This window comes from Danio rerio, chromosome 20 (genome assembly GCF_049306965.1).
Source record: "Danio rerio strain Tuebingen ecotype United States chromosome 20, GRCz12tu, whole genome shotgun sequence".
Lineage (NCBI taxonomy): Eukaryota > Metazoa > Chordata > Actinopteri > Cypriniformes > Danionidae > Danio > Danio rerio.
This window is the reverse complement of record NC_133195.1, coordinates 49733608-49757732: the sequence shown is the minus strand read 5'-3', so window position 1 is coordinate 49757732 and position 24125 is coordinate 49733608. Positions and strand designations below refer to the sequence as shown.

General features: G+C 35.1%; 1 protein-coding gene across 10 annotated transcripts in view; it reads right to left on the bottom strand.

Annotated features, from left to right (window-relative positions):
• The window catches only part of adgrg11 (adhesion G protein-coupled receptor G11), a 71889-nt gene that overhangs the window by 20770 nt on the left and 26994 nt on the right, over positions 1-24125 (bottom strand). For all 10 annotated transcript variants that reach the window (XR_012396095.1, XR_012396096.1, XM_073933679.1 and 7 more), the window contains 12 exons: positions 20718-20857; positions 17371-17589; positions 16403-16471; positions 12937-13005; positions 9615-9725; positions 5135-5209; positions 4888-5034; positions 4684-4728; positions 4445-4513; positions 4162-4342; positions 627-786; positions 379-510 (listed from right to left, as the gene is read on the bottom strand). Coding sequence is in view for 8 of the 10 variants with exons in the window: in XM_073933679.1 (XP_073789780.1) it covers positions 379-510; positions 627-786; positions 4162-4342; positions 4445-4513; positions 4684-4728; positions 4888-5034; positions 5135-5209; positions 9615-9725; positions 12937-13005; positions 16403-16471; positions 17371-17557 (1245 nt within the window). In the remaining 2 variants the exon portion in view is untranslated. The remainder of the gene's footprint in view (positions 1-378; positions 511-626; positions 787-4161; positions 4343-4444; positions 4514-4683; positions 4729-4887; positions 5035-5134; positions 5210-9614; positions 9726-12936; positions 13006-16402; positions 16472-17370; positions 17590-20717; positions 20858-24125) is intronic.

Genomic DNA, 24125 nt, shown 5'->3' with positions numbered 1-24125 from the left:
AGATTAATGGTGTCCATATAAATGTACTCGTTGTGTTGCCCGAAATGATCAGAATGGTATAGTTAGAATACATATCAGCCTTTACAGAACAAAATAAACCAAATACGGGGGATTTTCATCTACCTTTGGAAGTGTTAAACAATCAACTCAAAATGAAGCTCACAATGACTCAGAATTTTGTGTGATTAAATAGTTGTTTTTTAGTAATTTTTTTAAATCTTGCAACTGCGAAAAAGTCAGAATTGGGAGACAGAAGGATTCATTTATCTTTTTCTTTTTTAAATAATAGCCTATGTAATGCACTTGAGCTAGCACTAAACAGATTTAAACTTTTGCTATCGTGCATAAAGCCACTGAAAGTGACAAGCTTAATCATACCTTTGACATGTTAGGAAATCTAAACACCCCCAGAAAAGCATTTGAGCTCTGGTTGAGGGCTTGCTGTGCTGCTTCCTTTGGTACAATTAAAGCATTTGGATAGTTCTTCAGTACGGTAGGATCATCTATAAGCTGTAAACATAAGGTGATTTACATGCTGAGATACAAACATATTTTGTCAACACAACACTAAATTAAATATTATTTAATTGACAGAATCAAAGTGCATATGTGGTCTGTTCACTTACTCTGACGCCAGTTGCTGGAGAGTAAATGAAAGCGGTTTCCGTGACTTCAGACTCGCTTTGAATTTTCTTCAAAATACCTTTAACGCTACCCATGGATACAGATGCTACAGTCAAATTTCCCATGTAAGACAGCATGCTGGAGAGATCTTTCATGGCCGAACTGAACGAAATACAAAATCATTAATTTTTTTTATCTTATTTAACATGTTTAAAAAGAAACTGATTTATTTGAGAGCAGGCTTTTTATAGTACACAAAAATAATTTACTTCAGATGTTACAAATAATTCTCAGGTTATGTTGTGTAACTTTAAAGTGCATCCGGAAAGTATTGATAGGGCTTCACTTTTTCCACATTTTTTATGTTACAGTCTTATTCCAAAATGAATTAAATTGATTTATTTCCTTAAAATTCTACACCCAATACCCCATTATGACAATGTGAAAAAGAGTTTTTGAAATTGTTGCAAATTTACTTTTTTTTATTGAGCATATATATATTATACAATTTCAGTCAACAATATAAAAAAGGCTCAAATATTTTTGTGTAAATATACATACAAAACAAAGCAGAAAAGACAAACAATGTGGAAGTAGAATACAATTTTGTAGCAAGTAGTACAATAAGAGTTTATATATATATATAAAACACATTTTACACATACTGATTGTAAGAAGTCTATGAAGGGTTGCCAAATATTATAAAAACCTGAGAGATTTTCCTTCAACAGATATCTAATTTTTTCTAGATGTAAAGTATTGGAGAGATCTCGAAGCCACATTTTGTCAGTAGGTATCGTTGGTCCTTTCCATGACATCAAAAGTATTTTTTTAGCAGTAATAAGAGAGTAGGAAATGAACAGCTGTTGAGCTGAAGTAAATTTTCTAAATAACTCTGATGTGCCAAGAATAATCAACAATGGTTCAGGTAACAGTGTAGTCTTAAAAATTCTTGACAGTACATGAAATACATCAGACCAGTAGCTTGTGACCTTCGGGCAAGAAAAAAAGCATGGAAAAGTGTTGCATTAAGGGACTGACATTTATTACAATTTGATAAAGCGTTTGGGAAAATGTTGTGGATCTTTATTTTTAAAAAGTGAAGCCTATGTATAATTTTGAATTGTATAAGACGATGTCTCATATTATAGGAGCAGGAATGTATGTGTTCCAAAGATTCTTCCCAGATGTCATCAGGAATATGGGTACCCATGTCCTTCTCCCAGCTATCCTTATATTTCTTGGATGAGGGGGGGGGGGGGGGGGGGGGGGGTATTGTTTGTAATTTGTTATAAATATTAGAGATAAATTAATTTTTATATGGGGATATAGTGCAACATCCAACAAGCATAGATTGTGGCTGTGTATCGAAATCTGGCATGAATTTTTAAATGTAATCTCTAACCTGTAGATATCTAAAGAAATTATTGTTATGTAATTTGAACTTTGTTTGCAAATTGTGCAAAGGAAGCAAATTTACCCTCAAAATCCAGGTCACGAATACAACATAATCCTAATTTCCTCCAATTAGTAAACGTCAGATCTAAATTAGAAGGGGGAAAGGATGGATTTTTAGCAACTGGTAGAAAATTCACTAAATAAAAAATCTGAAAAAATCACATGTACAGAAGTTTTGACAGCCTTTGCCGTAAAGCTATAAATTGAGCTCAGGTCCATTCTGTTTCCACTGTTCATTCTTCAGATATTTCAACATCTTAATTGGAGTTCACCTGTGATAAATTCAGTTGATTGGACTAATTTGAAAAGGCATTCACCTGTCTATATAAGGTCCCAGGGTTGACAGTGCATGTCAAAGCAAAAACCAAGCATGGAGACAAAGGAACTGTCTGTAGACCTCTGAGACAGGATTGTCTCGAGGTACAAGGCTGGGGAAGGTTACGGAAAAATGCCTGCTGCTCTGTAAGTTCCAATGAGCACAGGGGGCTCCATCATCAGTGAGTGGAAGATGTTTGGAACCATCAGGACTATTCCTAGAGCTGGCCAGCCATCTAAGCTGAGTGATCATGGGAGAAGGGCCTTAATCGGGGAGGTGATCAATAACCCGATGGCCACTCTGTCTGAGCTCCAGCGTTCTTCTGTGGAGAGAGGTGAACCTTACAGAAAGACAACCATCTGTGCAGCAATCCACCAATCAGGTCTGTATGGTAGTGTGGCCAGACAAAAGCCACACCCCACCTGGAATTTGCCAAAAGGCATCTGAAGGACTCTCAGACCATAAGAAACAAAACTATCTGGTCTGATGGAACTAAAATTGAACTCTTTGGAGTGAATGGCAGGCGTTACGTTTGGAAAAAAACAGGCACCACTTATCACCAAGCTAATACCATCCCTACAGTGGAGCATGGTGGTCATGCTGTGGGGCTGTTTTTCAGCAGCAGGAACTGGTAGACTATTTAGGATAGAGGGAAAGATGAATGCAGCAATGTACAGAGACATCCTGAATGAAAAGCTGCTTCAGAGTGCTCTTGACCTCAGACTGGGGCGACGGTTCATCTTCCAGCAGGACAATGACTTAAATCACACCACCAAAATATCAATGTAGTGGCTTCACAACAACTCGGTAAATGTCCTTAAGGGGCCCAGCCAGAGCCCAGACCTAAATCCTATTGAACATCTCTAGAGAGATCTGAAAATGGCTGTACATCGTCATTTTCCATCCAACCTGACAAGAGCTTGAGAGGTACTGCAAAGAGGAATAGGCAAAAATGGCCAAAGACAGTTGTGCCAAGCATCATATTCAAAAAGACTTGAGGCTGTAATCGCTGCCATAGGTTCATCAGCAAAGTGTTGAGCAAAGGCCTTGAATACTTCTGTACATCAGATTTTCAGCTTTTTTATTTTTAATAAATTTGCAACAATTAAAAAAAAATTCACATTGTTATTATGGGGTATCGTGTTTAGAATTTCGAGGAAATAAATTAATTTTATCCATTTTGGAATGAGGCTGTACCAAATGTGGAAAAATGTGGAAAAAAATTCAGTATTGACGACACCTGGTGTCACACTCTAATCAGCCAATGAACTCAAAACACCTGCAAAGGCCTTTAAATGGTCTCTCAGTCTAGTTCTGTAGCTTAAGACACAAAAGGTCATTGCAAAAGAGGCTGGCTGTTCACAGAGCTCTGTATCCAAGCACATTAATGGAGAGGCGAAAGGAAGGAAAAAGATGTGGTAAAAAATTGTACAATCAATAGGGATAACCGCACCCTGGAGAGAACTGTGAAACAAAACCCTTTCAAAAAGGTGGGGGAGATTCACAAAGAGTAGACTGCAGCTGGAGTCAGTGCTTCAAAAACCACTATTCACAGATGTATGCAGGACATGGGTATATAATAAATATTTTCTAATGTGCATCTCTCAATTAAAATATTAGGTGCAGGATTAGAAACTAACAGAAGAGGGCAATAAATGTTAAAATGAAGATTACATTTTTCCATTTATTGAAGTTAAAAATGTATATATTATTCATCTAAACCTTATTAGATTCAAAATATGTACATTTAAAAAAGTACTTACGCAGCTGCCCCAGCATCAATCACTGTTTTAGTATCATTTTGATTAAATTTTTCTGTTATTTCTGCAGGTAAAGTGATTGTTTGCGCAGGCTGAAAAGGATTTCCACACTTAATACAAGCTGCACTGCCTCCATTGATTTCAAATGTGTTCATTTTATTGCTAACATTATTTGAATTATCATCTGTGAAAAATATAAAAATAAATAATTAAAAGCAATATGGAGCATTTGTGTAAAGTTCTGAAAGTGAATAATGCTAAAAGTAGGCATATTATACTTTCTTACCGCTACAGCTGGGATTGTATGATGCTGTTTCACATGCCTTTTTGGTATTCAGACAGGTCACATTACATGCTAACATACACAAAAAGAACAATATTACAAATAATATACAGCATATGAAAAAAGCAAATAACACAGTGAATGCCACATTTATCACTGTCTTTCTAACAGTAAATCAGTCCACTTACTAACACATCTTTTAATCTGATATAATATTTATACATTTTTGGGTTAGTACTCACTGTTGTTGTTGAAAGAAGTAGTGGTCTGTTTAGTCCAACTACAATCTTTAACAAAGAGAACAGAAACAAGCTTTTGAAGACAATGGTTTAATTTGAGAAGGTTTCTGTTACCTAAAATCATGTACCCTCTTCATTTTAAAAAGGAACATACAAATACTGCTTTTCAGTAAAATGATAAGTAAAATAAATTATCATTTCATTTACTGTTTCCAGTAATCCAGTTTGCCCAGGTCACATTTCTGCAGTCCTTTCCAATTAAACAGACAATTGTGGGTAGAACTGATCTGCTTATGTTGAGTTGGTATTGGTCGGTATATGCTGTGTCTTTTCTTGGAAAAGAAACTCCCAAATCTGCAAAACAACAGGTTAGAAAACATGTTTTTTTAAAGTAAATTCCCAGGTTTTGTTGCTTAAAGCAGTAGTTTCTCACCCCAAAAACTTTCCAACTCACCACTTCTGAATATTGTTGCATTTTCAGAGGTTGAACTTCCATCAATTGGAAAAACACATATGCTTGAGTTCTTTTCTGAATGAAACAAAAAGCAGTAAGACTTTACAATAACGTTTCATTAGTTACTGTTGATTAAGATATTTACTAACATGAATAAGCAGTGAATTATAAATTGATTACTGTATTTAGTTTAAATACTGTTGTTTATTGCCAGTGGTGTAAAGTAACAAATTACAAATACTCAAATGACTGTAATTGAGTAGTTTTTTCTCAGCAATTGTAATTTACTAGTTATAAAAATGTGTATTTAATTTCCCTTGACTAAATTTTTCGAGCAGTATCGGTACTTTGATTCCACAACTTTCCTTCAACCGGCAGTCACTACTTTATTTTTTCTTGTCTATGGGAATTCCAATCAAATCGCACATAGAAGGTGAATCGCATCATAATGAACTACATTAAAACATGGGCGATTTATAATTTGTAAGCATCACAAGTATCCAAGAAGATGTCCACAATCTTTACACCCATTGACCCAGAGACTGTTTAGATGCATGTCACTGATGTGAAGATGACGAATGTTTACTTTATGTTGACTGAAATTAAACACCCATCAGACACAAGACGTCAACATAACGTCAGATTGACGTTGTACCCCACTTTCTAATACAACCTACAATCAACCAAATATTAACGTCATTGTCAGGGTTTCAGGAAGGATGAGGGAGCGAGGACTCAAGTGCAAATGCAGGATAATTTATTGATAATAGAAATAAAATAAAAGAACAACAAAAACCACCCAGAGGGGGAAAAACATAACTTTAACACTAACAAACTTGGCACAACAAGAACAAGGCAAGACTGGAGCAGGAACATGGGGAGTGTAGACAACGAACTGGCACAGGACTCAAAACATGAGGGCATTTTAAAGCAAAAGTAAATTGACACAAACAGGTGAACATGACAAACTAATAATGAGTTAACAAGGAGGGTGGGACTAGACAATAGACGGGAGAGCGCATGACACAGAGAGACAACACAAGCCATCTGTCTCACTGAAGCTTGGCTGAAACAAAATTACTATATCAGTTTAAATAAAGCAACTCCTCCAGGATTCTTATATAAGCATTTAGCTCGTCAAACTGGTCGTGGTGGTGGAGTTGCATGAAGTATTAGCGCTTAATGTTATGCTTCCGGATATTATGCAAAAACCTGTTATCTTTCACTTTAATCACCATATATAGACCCCCAGGACACTATGTCAATTTTCTAAGAGTTTTCTGATTTTATTTCTGACTTACTAGTGAAACTGATAAAACATTATATGTAGGAAACTTTAACATCCACATACAGTAGATAACACTAACGATACATTAGAGCTTGTGTTTATGGATTTACTACATTCACTTGGGATAAAGCAAAACGTTGTTTGTCCAACCCATCGCTTAAAGCATACATTAGATCTCATTCTGTCTTATGGAATTGAGGTCATTGATGTAGATATTATACCACAAAGTGATGATATTACAGACCACTACCTCTTACTATATAAGCTGTGTCTACCTGAAATTAGCAGATCTCCACCGATATATATATACCTGATATTTTTCAATTACGAAATGCACCCGCAAACGCAGTTGACCTTGATGTAGAAACCAGCAGTATGTTGTCTTTACTAGCACACTAAATACTGTGGCACCCTTAAAATTAAAAAAAGGCTAGAGAGAATAAAACTACACCATGGTATAACAGTCATACTCGTTATCTCAAAACAGCAACCCGTGCCCTGGAACGTAAATGGAAAAAAACTAATTTAGAGGTCTTTAGAATTGCGTACAAAGACAGTATGTCCAGCTATAGGAGGGCTCTTAAATCTGCCAGGGCTGAGCACCTCTGCAAACTGATAGAAAATAATCAAAACAATCCTAGATTTTTATTTAACACCATCGCTAAATTAACAAATAATTGGTCATCTTTGGAACAACCGCAAATTAGTAATGATGACTTCATGAATTTTTTTTTGTGATAAAATAGAAGGCTTTAGATAGAAAAATAGAAGATGTTAAACTTTCTGTACCACCTTATACTTCAGATCCAGTAAACATTACACTGAATCATAATAACCTATGTGCCTAAAAATCACAGAACAGTTTTAAACCAGCTACGTGTATGTTGGACTCAATTCCATCAAAAATGCTGAAAGAATTGCTACCTGTTATAGAAGAACCTCTTCTTAATGTTATCAACTCTTCTTTATCTTTAGGCCATGTACCGAATCCCTTCAAGCTAGCTGTTATTAGGCCTATCATTAAGAAACCACAACTGGACCCCAGCAACTTACAGAACAGTACAGAAACTGCATTAGTGAAAATAACCAATGATTTACTCTTAGCTGCTGACCAAGGGTGCATCTCGGTATTAGTTTTACTCGATCTTAGTGCCGCATTTGACACCATCGACCACAATATCCTTGTAAATCTCTTAAATTCTACAGGTGTCCAGGGACTAGCTCTACAATGGTTTAAGTCATACTTAACTGACCGTTACCAGTTTGTAAATATTAATGAACAGTTTTCACAAGCCAGTCCAGTAAAGTATGGGGTGCCTCAAGGATCAGTTTTAGGCCATTTGCTGTTTACAATATACATGCTACCCCTGGGTGACATTATTAGAAGACATGGGATCAGCTTTCACTGCTATGCAGATGATCCTCAATTATATATTTCAGCTAAACCTGATGAAATGTCTGAACTGTCTAAGCTAGCTGAGTGTATTAGAGATGTTAAAGACTGGATGACCAACAACTGACTTCTCTTAAACAAAACAGAATTATTACTTATTGTGCCTAAATCATGTACACAGCAGATCTTACAACTTAACCTGCAATTAGAGGGATACAGTTAGCGTTAGCTCTACTATAAAAGATCTGGGTGTCATAAAAGACAGCCATGTCACAAAAACTGCCTTCTTTTATCTGATAAATACCACTAAGTTAGGAAGTATGCTATCCATCTCAGATGCAGAAAAGCTAGTCCATGCTTTTATGACTTCTAGGCTGGATTACTGTAACGCTCTGTTTGCTGGCTGCCCAGCATCCTCTATTAACAAACTTCAATCAGTACAAAATGCAGCTGCCAGAGTTCTTACCAGGTCTAGAAAATATGATCATATCACCTCCTTACACTGAAACTTACAGAACAGTACAGAAACTGCATTAGTAAAAATAATCAATGATTTACTCTTAGCTGCTTATCAAGGGTGCATCTCGCTATTAGTTTTACTCGATCTTAAGCTGCATCCCAAATGGCACACTATACACTATGCACTCATCCACTATGTACTTATGCACTTACACACTCAACATAATAGTATATGTATGTAGTGTTGTCCCAAATGGCACACTAATGTGTTTTTACTAAGCGGAAATTCAAACCGTTTCCCTGATGACGTTTGACGGTTGCCAAATCAGTGAAATAAACGACCGAATTATCAGATAATACCTGCTGTGAGTATTGCCGCATTCACCATCGGGAGGCGCTATAATCACTCTCGTAGGAGAATTTTGCTTTCACCATCCAAAATAAATAAAGTTATTCAACATGTGTGTCCGATAGCTCCGCCCTTTCCGCTACGTAAGCAAACCTGCGGTCGTTGAGTGCGTGAAGTGTCCATCATTACACACTTCATTTTAGCGGCTGAATGAGTGCATCATCCGGGTAATTAAAGTGCAATTATTATTTTTAGAGTTTTCAGTGTGAACACACTACTTACACTATTTATACTACAAAATGGCGTAGAATAGTGCATAAGTATGCGATTTGGGACACAGCTTTAGTGATCTTATTGTCTCCAGGGACAGATGAGTCTTTGATGACAGCCAGGGTTCTCCAGCCTTCAGCGCATAGACTGCAGAACTGCACAAGACGTTTGGCCTAAAGGAGAAATGGTCATGCCCAACTGAGTCTGGTTTCTTTCTCTCTAGGTTTTTTAATTCTTCATTTTCGCAAATTGGGGACGGTTTTTCCTCGCCGCTGTCGCCACTGGCTTGCATGGTTCGGGACCCATAAAGCTGTGCATCAATGGATTTGTTCTTCAGTGTTTGGACTCTCAGTATTGAATATTAAACCACACTGAACTCAACTAAACTGAACTGGACTTAAACTCTGAAAACTGGACTGACACTGTTTCAACTCACTATAATATTCCATTTGAAGCTGCTTTGAAACAATCTACAAGCAAAAGCGCTATAGAAATAAAGGTGAATTTAACTGAATGAAAGATTTACCATTTGTCCATAAATGGTGCACATTTCACCATTATTTAATGTTGGCTGGCAAAAAAGCAATATATTTCTGCCACAAACCAAAAGTCTATTAGTGCAGTCAAACCATGATATGCAGAAATTAACCAAGACATTGTTCCAATAAATTGTGTGCGCTTATGTGTACATGTGGATGTTTCTATTTAAAAAAAAACTCACCTGACTGTCCAGTAAGATTGCATCGACTTGAGGAAGGTGATGGGACCCAGGTACCATTTTTGCAAGTGCCTTGTAAGCTGTTCATTTGTAAATATGTCAGGACAGTCAAAGCTTTAATAGACAAACAGTTAAACAGGCAATGGTCAAAGGGGTAATCCGTAAAACAGGCAAAAGGTCAGGGCAGAAAACAAACATAAAACAAGGAACAATGCAGAAGTCAAAACGAACAACACAGGAAACACTAGAAATATCCACAACAGGAGAACAACACTGAGCACTTAATATGTGTGAGTGTGGTACATATATGTGAGTCATTACAGTTTTTTCCAATTGTTTACACACAATTACTTGTACTTCAGACACAATTTCTACAACATGTAACTGATGCACCAACCCCCTGAACCAATTCTGCTAAACTACAAGCACAATTCCTGCTTTACACTCAAATTGCAGGTTTACAACAATCTTTTTTCAAAACACTACACACAATTCTCTGCATTTTACACAATTTTCATGCAGAAAATCTTTTGTTTTCACAAGGAACACACTGTCATTCAAAATTGTATAGTCAGTTGCTTTACTTTACATATAACTCATCACATGAGTAAACACTTGTCGCACAGAATTTCAATTTAGAAATCAGAGCTCATCTGGATCATAACTGGTTCTCTGCCCGCCCACAATTTTTAGTGGTTTATCTCCCTCCATATTCTCCATTCCTCAAACCTATTGAGGAATTGTTTTTCTGTCTGGAGATGGAAAGTGTATGACTGAAATCCACACACACGTATACCCCTTTTCCAAGCAATAGCAGTTGATGCATTTCATGGCTGGATTCGCCATGCAAGGTGACATTTCCCCCGCTGCTTGGCCAGACCAAAACAGAAAAGAGGATGCAGTATAGCTGTTTTAATTTTTTTGTTTGTTTTTTACTGTAACTGTATTCTGTAAATACTTCTGTTGATGGTACATGTAGACAACGTTATCTACAACTTTGTGTTGGTTAGGACGAACACTGTGTAAACTGTATTTGTGGGGAAAATACAGTAAAATATATTTGGTATTTGTGTGTTTTGTATAAAACAATATTCTGAAATATTTTACAAAGCAATTCTGTAGGCCTATGTACTGTCTGTCTGTAGTAAGTGTAACACTGAACAAAAAAGACTGACAGTAAGTCATTATGATGAATGGTCAGAGTGTTTTACATTCAGCACATCAGTGTTCAACTGTTCTTATAAATGTCTATTGATGTGATGGCTTGTGTGTTTCATTTGAAAACAAAATACCATTTTGAGAAGAAATCACATCGTTTTGAACGTAGAGTTTCATTTTGCAGAAGAATTGAAGAGTTTTGCCCAATGTGTGTGTGTTTTGTGATTTGTGTGTAGAGTTCTGACAATATGAGACCTGCTTACAGAAAATGTGTGTAAACAATTGGAAAAAACTGTAATATCCTGCAGGTGTAGTGTAAGTTGATTGGCGCAATACAAAGTTAGAGGTGTAGTCTGGGTAAATGGCAGAGGTACAAGGTGGATTGACATCTGATTGAGGTTATGGCACTCCCACTAGTAACAATTAAAGCAAAGTGGCTTTGGTCAATATAATTTTAATTATCCTTTTAATAAAATTTTATTTGACTGAGCAATAATGACATTCCAAGATATTTTACTCTAAGATACCCCTTAAATCTAATAACACAGGCTTATCTGTGTACTTAGAATCATCTTGACCAAAAGTGAATATATTCACATGCATATCTCTTATAACTCTGCTGTTCTTAACTGTTTGGCACCATCTTGCAACTTAATAGTAATACAAGTAGGTTGTATTATTGTATAACATTTAAAAGTATATATTTTTATTGATTAAAGAATATTAATATTAATAATAATGATAATGCATTGTATTTGTGATCTACTATTCTTAAATCCAAAGCGCTAAATATATATTAAAATAGAATGTTTACCATGAAATCAAGATGGACTTTTTTGTCTTTTACATTTGAATCATTTAGCAGACATGTTTATATAAAGCAATTCATTTTTCTGTGAGTCTGTGCTTTGTGTTTGTGCCTAAACATCTGAAGACTTCACAGCCAACGTTTCTGTTTTTTCTATTTTGGTTTGCCTATATTTCTTTCCTAATTTGTTTTCATTTAGAAATTTTGATAGTAAATGGTTTTATATCTGTTTTATTTCACTTTTAGTTATTTTCTATTACCTTATCTTTGATTTATTTCTTTAGTGTTGTATTACTCTTTCACTCATTTTCTTTTTGGCTTAGTCCCTTTATTAATCCGGGGTCGCCACAGTGGAATGAACCGCCAGCTTATCCAGCATGTTTTTACGCAGCGGATGCCCTTCAAGCCGCAACCTTTCTCTAGGAAACATTCACACACTCATTCACACATACACTACGGACAATTTAGCCTACCCAATTCACCTGTACTGCATGTCTTTGGACTGTGAGGAAAACCGGAGCACCCGGAGGAAACCCATGCAAACTTCACACATAAACTGAGGCAGCTAAGGCTCGAACCAGCAACCTTCTACTGTGAGGCGACAGCACTACCTACTGCGCCACTGTGTCGCCTGGCACTCAACATATAAAATATTTAGTCAGCAATCATAATTTAGGTCAGTTAAAACATCACCATGAACTGAAAAGTTTCTTACAATTACGTTTTGCAACCCAAATTTAAGGTGCAGTATTTAAGTAGGACACCCAGGGGTTGGACTATTTATTGCATGCCTGGTTTCAAATGGGCAAGCACAGTTTGCCAGATTGATTAAATAAAAGCAACAGCACAAGATAGAAGAAATTTTTTCATAAAGTTTTTGTTCTAACCAACACCTAAAATTGATATTTTAGAAACAGCTTCTATTTCTTGCAGCTGAACCGGTTAAACTGACAATGATCACCTCAGGTACACCTCATGTGCTTTATTCAGTGTTAAATGCTATTTGATATGCATATGCATTGTGAGTTTGAACGCCATTATACATGACATTTATTGCCATACTACTGAAAGCAAAGGCATAAAGTTCACCTCAGATCTAGAAAATAAAATAACACAAACACATATAAGTGATTTAGTGTGTACGTTTAATAATGTTAAAGAGGTTTAATATGCATTAAATAGATTATAAACCTTATCATTTAAGTGTTGTATGCCGTCCCAGCTGCAACACACTGGGAAAGCCAAAACACAAACGGTCCAAAGAACAAAACATACCTATTCAAAACTTACAGGCTCTAGCTTATCAACATTTGTGTCTGTGTGCGTGTATGTAAACTTCTCTTTTAATGACGGCCTCACCTGCGTCTCCATTTTGACGGCATAACTCTGAGAGAGAAACTGGGTTCCAGACATCCTTTCTACAAGTACCTATGAATCAAATGAAAAGTTATGTGGCTTTATTTAATATAACTTTAATTATTACACAGCTCTCTGAAAACTTGATTTTGACAGGCCAACCATGCCTTTCCATAGTATTTTATTCTCAGATGACAGCCAGTAAATCTAATAACACAGGCTCATCTGGGTACTTTGAATCATCGTTACAGTTCTTGACTGTTTAGTGCCATATTATTACAGCTCAGGCCTTAGTTTTCAAAAACCTACCAAAGTCTACATCATACTTACATTGTACCTAAAGCTGTACCTTAATGTGTTTCGAGAAATGTTTTTACCATCGTTAAGTCGTAAATTCGTAGGTTGGTCTGGACCACTCTTAGCTGTACCTTATCACTGTTGACATCTCACTTCACCGAATGGACAAAATGCCATTAAACCTACTTTATACTTAAGTCTATACGAATATAAATCTTTAAGATGTAATTACACACCCAGTGTTAAATTAAGCAAATTAAAAAGTTGTCCTGCAAATATTAAACTTGGCATTACATGTATGATTGTTAGGCTTCAGATGATTGTGTTTCAATCATGAATTTTATTGGAGGTTTGGTGGCAGCAGCAATACACATTTTTAATTACAGAAAAATTTAGTCCTCTGGCAACCATGACAAGCAATTACACTACTACTAATAATAATAATATTAAATGCAGCTTAGATATAGTTTAACTTTGTTGAGTGAAACATTACAGAGATCCCCATAGCCCTGATATTTAGCTTCTTACGGCTCCTCTTTTTCTCCTATTTTCTGCTAAATAACACTATATATTTTACGTGTTACGTGTTAATGAAATGCTCGTAGGTCCAATGCAAATATTGTCGCCATAAACAAGGATACCATACTATGTACATTTTCCATAAACATTTCTTTAAAAAAATTAGAGAAGTTTTATCATTAACAGAATTAAAAATATTTCAATACATTTCAGTCAAATTTAATTCACATATTTCCTCTTTTTCCTGGAAGTATCCTCTTGAACTTGAGACTAGAAGAATATTTATGGCCAGGATCTCCTAAAATGTTCAGGATTCAGCTTTTGCTTTCTATATTCTCAATAATTGTATGCATTTTAGGAGTACTTTATATCTTTTGTGGTTTCACTTTCACAGTTGACTGTGTGCGTACAGCGCAAGTTGCGGAGGCTTTGATATTTGACTCACTCGCGGTTGTACTATTATTTGTAACAACAGGAGACGTCTAAGAATAACAGTCATGACAAAACACTGGTGAAGAACACATCAGCATGTGGAATTGCTTAATAAATTAATTTAATTATATAAAAAATATACATATGAAGGATTTAGATGCATTAACAAAAAAATTTCTCTTAAATGTGTATTTTGGGTCAGCACGGTGGCACAGTGGGTAGTAGAATGGCCTCACAGCAAGAAGGTTGCTGGTTTGAACCTCGGCTGGGTCAGCTGGCATTTTTGTGTGGAGTTTGCATGTTCTCCCTGCGTTTGTGTGGGTTTCCTCTGGGTGTTCTGATTTCCCCCACAAGTCCAAAGACATGCAGTATAGGTAAATTGGGTAAGCTAAATTGTCCATAGTGTATGAGTGTGTATGGGTGTTTCCCAGTGATGGATTGCAGCTGGACGGGCATCTGCTGCATAAAACATATGCTGGATAATTTGGCGGTTCATTCTGCTGTGATGACCCCGGATTAATAAATGGACTAAGCCGAAAATGAATGAATGACTGAATGAATGTGTATTTTTATCAGGCTCCTGTGTGTACATAAATATATGGGTATAAAGGATTTACATGCAAAAAAATATATTTTTTTGTCTAAAATGTGTATTTTTATCAGGCTTCTATGTGTATTTTCAGTAATAACACGTTTATGGCAAAGAATAAGTCTTTTTTCTTGTTTTTAAAGTAAAATATCTTAACGTAAACAAAGGAGGCTGATAAAAATTTAAATTTTCGATGGAAATTTTAGAGGCCATTTAGAGGTTTTTGCATCTGATCTCTTCATATATACATATAATATCCACACACACACACACACACACACACACACACACACACACACACACACACACACACACACACATATATATATATATATATATATATATATATATATATATATATATATATATATATGTATAATATATAATATAAATATACAAAAATACAAATATAATTATAAAATGAATATAATGTGGATCAATTTCGTAGACAATCATAAAAATATTTGCAGTGCTTTGTTGCACTCCACTATTGGTCAGCCATGTACGTACGGTATGTACGTAAACATTGGCTGGTGCGTCTCAATCAGTCATGTAAAAAATTAGGCAATTACTGGAAAATATGTTATTACTTTATGTGTGTGTACTGTATATATACTGCTAAAAAATTATTAATTAAAAAAAAAATATATATATATATATATATGGTTAAAGTCAGAATTATTAGCGCCCTTTGAATTTTTTTCCAAATGATGTTTAACAGAGCAATGAAATTTTCAGTCTGTCTGATAATATTTTTTCTTCTGGAGAAAGTCGGCTAGCATAAAAGCAATTTTAAATTTTTTAAACTCCATTTTATGGTCAAAATTATTAGCCCCTTTAAGCTGTATTTTTTCTCGATTGTCTACAGAACAAACCACCGTTATACAATAACTTGGCTAATTACCCTAACCTGCCTAGTTAACCTAATTAACCTGGTTAAGCCTTTAAATTTCTCTTTAAGCTGTATAGAAGTGTCTTGAAAAATATCCAGTAAAATATTATTTACTGTCATCATGGCAAAGATAAAATAAATCAGTTATTAGAAATGAGTTATTAAAACTATTATGATTAGAAATGTGTTGAAGAAATCTGCTCTCCGTTAAACAGAAATTAAGGAAAAAATAAACAAGCGGTCTAATAATTCAGGGGGGCTAATAACTCTGACTTCAACTGTATATATATGTATATATATATATATATATATATATATATATATATATATATATGGACGTTTGTCTCTCTTGTAATGTTCAAGTCATCAAGTCATTAAACTTACACTTAAAAAGCATCATCAAAGACATTACTTATGCAATGTCACTTTAGAACACATACTAACATTTTACAACATTTTTGTAGGACATCATGTCTATGACAGCTTTTAAATGTTACTACTTGTTTCTGAAAGTTCTGGAAACATTTAAAAGTATAATTTCCATGGTTTATAAAATTATAAAAAGGAATGGTCCGTGTGAAATCAAAATAAACTTTTTCAGCTTTTATTATGAATGTCTACATTGTGGTTATCAATAGAAAATGTAGTATGCATTCAAAATATGCATTCAAAAGGCACAGCCTCTCACTTGCCAACATTTGTGTGTGCATGTAAGCTTCTTTTTTTAATAAAGCCCTTACCTGACCAATCACTGAGATTGCATTGACTTGAGCCTGGTGATGGGTCCCAGGCACCATTTTTGCAAGTACCTATAAAGTCAAAAGACAAATAATGTGGCAAACACACACACACACACACACACACACACACACACACACACAAAAACACACACAAAAACACACACAAAAACACACACACACACACACACACACACACACACACACACACACACACACACACACACACACACACACACACACATCAAACATCTAAGGACTAAATAATATCACAAGTAGGTTAGTATACGCTGCATTCCTGCTCTGTTTAATTAAAGACTTTGTAATTACAGTGCTCTGCATACATGAATACACCCCATTTTGAATTATTTTCTCTAATTCTTGTTGAATATAGGTATTAAACACATATATTTATTAAAATAATATTTTACCAAACATCTTTACAAATAAAAAGATAATGCATTTAAATCAAGTGAAATATTGCCTAAAAAAATTACACAGTACAAATCTTCCACAAAATGTTATATATTTTTTATTTCTCTTAATTGTTACTCTTTTTCATATTTTTATTTCCTATTTTTACCTAATACATAAATTTGGGCTACTTATTTTTTGTCACAAATTATTTTGATAGATCAGCTCCAGATCATCTTCAGTACTGACTAATCTAACGTATGCACATATGTAATATTGTAAAGCATTTTATAGAAAAAGAGATTTGTGAATGGTGTACTCATATGTATGCTAAACACTGCATTAGAGCTCAGATCAATGTTTTGTGTCTAATTGTTTAGTTTTGTAGCAAGCAGCCTTTTAATAATAATGTACATCCAGCTGGTTGTTTTTGCAGAATTAGGTCATTCAGTTGTATATATCAGTCCTCTACTATATTCTGCATGAACAATCGACAATCGATGTACATGAGCCCTCACTTAAGACATTCACACTCATAAAACATCTATTTCAATTACCTGATTTCATGTATCCTACAAACCCGTCTGCACCAAATATAAAAAAGTCCATCATATCAGGGGAATTTTTGTTATTTTTAATCATGTTAGCAAGATTTTCCTGCATATCACTACTACAGTGATTAGAAGAGTCAGCAGAAATGAGGGCAGGCAAAATAAGCAGGAGGCCAATGGTCTTCCACTTCATTTTAATAGGATCTCAGGGTTCCTCATTAACATCTAAAGAGAGAAAAGAAGCATATGTAATACTGTTTTTTATGTAAATGCAGATTAGTATCAGTACATTTTTGGATATTTCTAAATAGAGCTTTGTGCTACAAAATATTGTTTTCCTGTATTTTTATATGGATTATATGTAAAAATTGTTTAAATTTCTGAATAAAGCTTTTTGTTGGTCACGAGCAATCCAGCCTGTGCAGATCACTAACGGACTACAATTCCAGTCATACACCACACACACCTGTTCCAGATCACGATTGATTACACTTACACAGCTGGGAGCTGCTCAAAGACTGATTAGATGGACTTTAAATACACTCCACTGCCGGCACTGCCTTCAGAGACGACGCAGCTGCCGCCAGAGCTGCCAGCGTCGGTGCCGATGCTGCCAGAGTTGACGCCGCCACAGTCGCCGCCGCCAGTCGATGCTGCTGCCGTCAGAGAGACTCTGCCAGAGCTCGATCTAATGTTTACAATACCGCTTACAAGACTCAGCACTGAGGTGTGTGTGTGTGTGTGCACTGTATTTAAAGTCTATCTAATCAGTCTTTGAGCAGCTCCCAGCTGTGTGAGTGTAATCAATCATGATCTGGAACAGGTGTGTGGGAGTGGTGCATGTCTGGAACTTGTAGTCCATATACCAGCAGATTTGTAGTCCGTTCTGCACAGGCTGGATTGCTGGTGACTGTGAAAGTGCTACAAACAATTGTTTTCCTGTTTTTTTTTTTAATATGGATTATTCCTGCAGAAAAAAAAACAAGCCTAGGCTGGTTGGCTGTTTTAGCTGATTGACCAGCCTGGTTTGGGAGGGTTTTAGCTATTTCCAGGCTGATTTCAGACATTTCCAGCCTGGTCTTATCTGGTCAGGCTGGAAAATGACCAGCTAAAACCAGCTTGACCAGCCTGGTTTAAGATGGGCTTAACTGGTTTTGGCTGCTCTTCCAGCCTGGCTGCGCTGGTCACACTGATTTTAGCTGGTCATCTTCAAGCATGGAATGTATGAAACCAGCCTGGAAATGGCCAAAACCCCTCCAAAACCAGGCTGGTCAACTAGCTAAAAACTGCCAACCATCTTAGGCTGTTTTTTCAGCAGGGTTAATTCCAAATGAAGCTTAGTGCTACAAAGGATTGTTTTCCCTTTAAAAAAAAAAAAAAAAAAAAAAAAAAAAAAAAAAAAAATATATATATATATATATATATATATATATATATATATATATTTTTTTTTTTTTGTGGAATAATTGCTCAACTTTTTACCAGGTCAGACAAAATCTCATTTTGACGAAAAGACTGTAACATCCACCTTTCTTTTAGTTTAAGTCCATGTGTATTGACTTAGAAATTGAATATTATGAGGCATCTTTTGCTTTAAGTTGTAAAAAAAAATTTATGTTGGCCTAAACATCTGTTACCCAATTTGTTATCATCACAGGGAAAAGGTTGGAAAAGTTACTTTTAAAATATTTCACTACATATTACAATAGAATATTTCTCAAAGGAAACTGCTATCTTTAAAAATAAACAATGACTGATGCTTTAGAAAAAAAACACAAAGCATTAAAAGCCTTTATGCATAACGATTTGTAAATTAAGTTTTCGTTTATGAGGACAGAATTGAATGAAAAGGATTATGATATGTGAACGAAATAAAAACAAACACTCTGAAGGACTTATGATCAACTATCACAAATCATAAAAACAGTTCTGGATCTCCTAGTAACAGACTGTCATTTTTAACATTGCAATAGTTATGAACTAGCTTATTATTTTCCATGATGAATATAATACAATTTTGTGAAACATCCTGTGCAGAGCAGAAGCCTCAGAGTAACTATTATTTTTTATTATTATATTGTATATTACTATACAGTTGAAGTTAATATTAGCCCTTCTGAATTATTAGCCCCCCTGTATATTTTCCCCAATATCTGTCTTAATGATTTTTCAACAAATTTCACATTTCATCAGAAAAAAAATATTGCTTAAGGAGGCTATTAACATTGACCTTAACATGATCTTGTTTTTAAACAACCAGCTTTTATTCTAGCAGAAATGAACAATTAAGGCTTTCTCCAGAAGAAAAAATATTATGGGAAATACTGTGAAAAATTCCTTGCTCTGTTAAACATCATTCATTTTCTTTTCGGCTTAGTCCCTTTATTAATCAGGGGTCGTCACAGTGGAATGAACCACAAACCTATCCAGCATATGTTTTATGCAGCGGATTCCCTTTTAGCTGCAACCCAACACTGGGAAACACCCATACACTCCTGCATTTACACACTATGGCCAGTTTAGCTTATTTAATTCACCTATAGCACATGTTGAATACTTTAAAGCGTCAGTCACCAACTGCTGTTTACATGAATGTTTAAAGATAAATGACAATTAAAGTTTAAGAAATCACAAACGCAATAAAACACATTCGCTCTTTTTTGTTGGCCTATTTTACACTCAAAAACATTTTTTTAAACTTTTTTAAGCTACTTAATTAAAATAAGCTGAAACAAAAAAAATTGTGAGATTTCATTGGGACAATCCACATAAATTTGTTAGAAGCGTTAAGTTAATTTAATCAATTTGTGTTGGGACAACATGAATGAATTGTGTGGAGCCCTGCATTTTTACAGTGTAAGTAACCAAGTTACAAGTAACGCATAAAGTCATTTAAATGTATTGCTATAATCACAAAGACACTGATTTGGAGCACAAACAGTTCCTCAGATTGCAAAAAAAAAAAAAAAACACGTAACCACAAGTAAATGTTAATGAAAATACTACTAATAATAAAATGTACCAGTGATTTTTGATTGAATACATATCAGCGCTCTAGGAAAATTGGACAGCCAGAATAATGGAAGAGAATCAAATGTTTTTATCCTGTGAAAATGAGCATCCCAGAATCCAAACTCATGTTTTCTAATACAATGTAAATTTATACTTAGTCGCGATATAAACATGTACATTAAGCAGATGCTGTTGTTCAAATGGATTTAATTAAATGTGAAATTGATCATATTAGCAGTGCTAATTGTAATTTGGCAGGACCAAAAATGCTGAAATTATATTCATTTTACTCGCCAAGTTATTTTTTTCCATACAAATGCCAACTAAAAGAAACCTCTTACCTGCTGAAGGGGAGCCGAGTCTTTCTAAATACTTGTGTGTTTTCATCAGACAACGATGGTACACGATTTTGCATATAACATTTCCTCCCAGTCACTGTGGTTTTCTGTTTCTCTAAAACACATTTCTGGATGCAAAGCAGCTGGAACAGAACAGTGGGACAACATACAGTTACTGTGAATGGCCATTTCCATTATTAATAGAAGATTATACTGTGTGACATGATGAATCATCAAAAATCTTGGGCAAATTTTTGCACGATTGTAAAGTAATGGATCTCACCCTGATCTCAAAGTATTTTCATGGACCGCATCCTCCCACATCCCTTCAATATTAAATGCCAGATTTGTTTCTATTGTTTAATAAAATACAGGGTTCATGTTTTCTACCTAGCACTAAAAACTAAAACTCCCAAGCTTAAATAAAAGATTTTTTTTTTTTTTTAGGAAATGGACTAATTTTGAGACAGATTCTTCGAATGATGAACCTTTGGCCTCAAGCAAAATGAATTTGTTCATTTGAAATTACAAGCAAACAATGCATTTATTTCAGAATTTAAACAAATGGCATGAGGCTATTACTATTTTATTTATTTTTTGTAATTTGAGGTTTGGGGTGACGCGGTGGTGCAGTGGGTAGCACGTTCGCCTCACAGCAATGAGGTCGCTGGTTCGAGCCTCGGCTGTGTCAGTTGGAATTTCTGTGTGGAGTTTGCATGTTCTCCCTGTGTTGGCGGGGATTTCCTCTGGATGCTCCGGTTTCCCTCATAAGTCCAAAGACATGTGCTATAGGGGAATTGAAATAACTAAATTGTCCGTGTGCATGTGTGTGAATGAATTTGTATGGGTGTTTCCTAGAGCTGGGTTGCAGCTATAAGGGCATTTGCTGCGTAAAACGTGCTGGATAAATCGGCGGTTCATTTTACAGTGGCAACCCCAGATTAATAAAGGGACTGAGCCGAAAAGAAAATTAATGTACGTGTGTGAATGGGTGTTTCCCAGTACTGGGTTGCGGCTGGAAGGGCATCCGCTGCATAAAACATATGCCGGAATAGTTGGTGGTTCATTCCGCTGTGGTGACTCCTGATAAATAAGGGACTAAGCCAAAGAAAAATTAGTGAATGAATGAATATTATTTGGCATCTGCAGTCACTGGGCTGATGGTAAAAAAAGTCCTCCTAAAAATTATACAACAATTAATCCATACACAATAAAACAAGCTTCAGAATGCATCTAAAGTTTACACCAATCTTGAAAAAATGCTAATCCATCAAAAATGTAAGCTATACCTAAAACCAGCAGATCAATATCTCAGTCAAAGGTATACACAACTAACAGACAAAATGAGCAGTAAATATCAATATGCGGGCAAATGCAATATAAGAGGTAACAGTACACTGGTAAAACTTGAATGACAAAAAGTCACAACAACAAATGTTTTACTGTTACTTTAATTTAATTTCATATGTTAATTAGGTTTCAACTACATTTTTTGTAGCTACACAAAGGTCAACAATATATTTTAGTCAGTTTCATTGATTTAAGTTGAGATGACTAGAAAAGTTATTTTGATTCAACTAAATAATTGAAGGCAGGAATTGTTACATTGTAGCATTGATCATTCAATCAGCATACAACTAAATAACCTTATGTATAAGACAAGACAATATAATTTAGATAGCAAAATTAATGTTGACAATTCTGATTTTCAATTAACCACTTCTTTAAGTGAAAATTGAAAAAAAAGATGTAAGCATTACAATTTGTAATAAAAGTTGTGATGGAGTTCACAATAGTTTTTGTTCCAAAGAAACTTAACAAAAGGTGCACCTCAATGGTACATGATTTTGCATATAGCATCATTTACACATGACATAAAAAAGTCTCTATAAGGTATGCATGCTATCAGGGATATCTCTGTCAATTACACTGATCCAATCAAAATGAACGCACTGACTAAGTGCTAAATGTCATCTTTAATCATTTCTGTGCATGGCTGTATTTAATGTCACATGGACTGTAACGTGTTTCATATTCAAACACATAATTTTTTTTTAATGAAAAAGGCATTATGATTATTTTATAAAGTCTAAATTCATGCGTAAAAAGTAAAGTTTACACAAAAATGAGTATAGACTCACCATGTGTTCACCCCAAGAGGTCCTAAAGCTTTATTAGTTTATTTTTCGGCTGAAACATAAACAAGATATTTTGAAGAATGTTGTAAAACTTGTAGCCATTGGCATCTAGGGTACGAACAAAAGACACTTTGGAAGTCAATGGCTAATAGTTTCTGACATTCTTCAAAATATCTTACTTTGTGTTTAACAAAAATTCCCTTTCTACGTTTTCACAGCTAATTCATTCATTCATTCATTTTTCTTTGGCTTAGTCCCTTACTTATCAGTGGTCGCAACAGCGAAATGAACCTCCAACTATTTCAGCATATGTTTTACGTAGCGGATGCCCTGCCAACCGCAACCCAATACAGGGAAACACCCATACACAGTCATACAGTATGGCCAATTTAGTTAATCAAATTCACCTATGGCGCATGTCTTTGGACTGTAGGGGAAACTGGATCACCTGAAGGAAACCAACATAAACACGAGAAGAACATACAAACTCCACACAGAAACGCCAACTGGCCCAGCTGGCACTTGAACCAGCAACCTTCTTGCTGTGAGGCGACAGTGCTAAGCACTGAGCCACCATGTCGCCCTACAAATAACTAAAAATTTAAAAAAAATATTTTTATAAGCAGGCTTGTCTAACATGTGAAATAAACTGTTGTGTTCAACATTCTTTCATAGTCAGCTCATTTAATATACAGTTGAAGTCAGAATTATTAGCCCCCCTGAATTATTAACCCCCTGTTTATTCTTTTAACAACTCATTTCTACTGACTGATTTATTTTCTCTTTGCCATGATGGCAGTAAATAATATTTGACTAGATATTTTTCAAGACACTTCTATACAGCTTAAAGTAACATTTAAAGGCTTAACTAGGCAGGTTAGGGTCATTAGGCAAGTTATTGTATAACGATGGTTTGTTTTGTAGACTATCGAAAAAATATATAGCTTCAAGGGGCTAATAATTTTGTCCTTAAAATGGGTTTAAAAAAATTAAAAACTGCTTTTATTCTAGCCGAAATAAAACAAATAAGACTTTCGCCAGACGAAAAAAATATTATCAGACGTACTGTGAAAATTTCATGAATCTGTTCAACATCATTAGGGAAATATTAAAAAAAGAAACAAAAATTCAAAGGGGGGCTAAAGAACTATCAAAAATAAGCCTTTGCATGGATTTTATTCTACATTTATTATTATTTTATTATTATTTAAAATGTCGGATCTTCCAGTACACAGTGATGTTTTTTTAAATGAGGCTTTATGTAAAATGAATA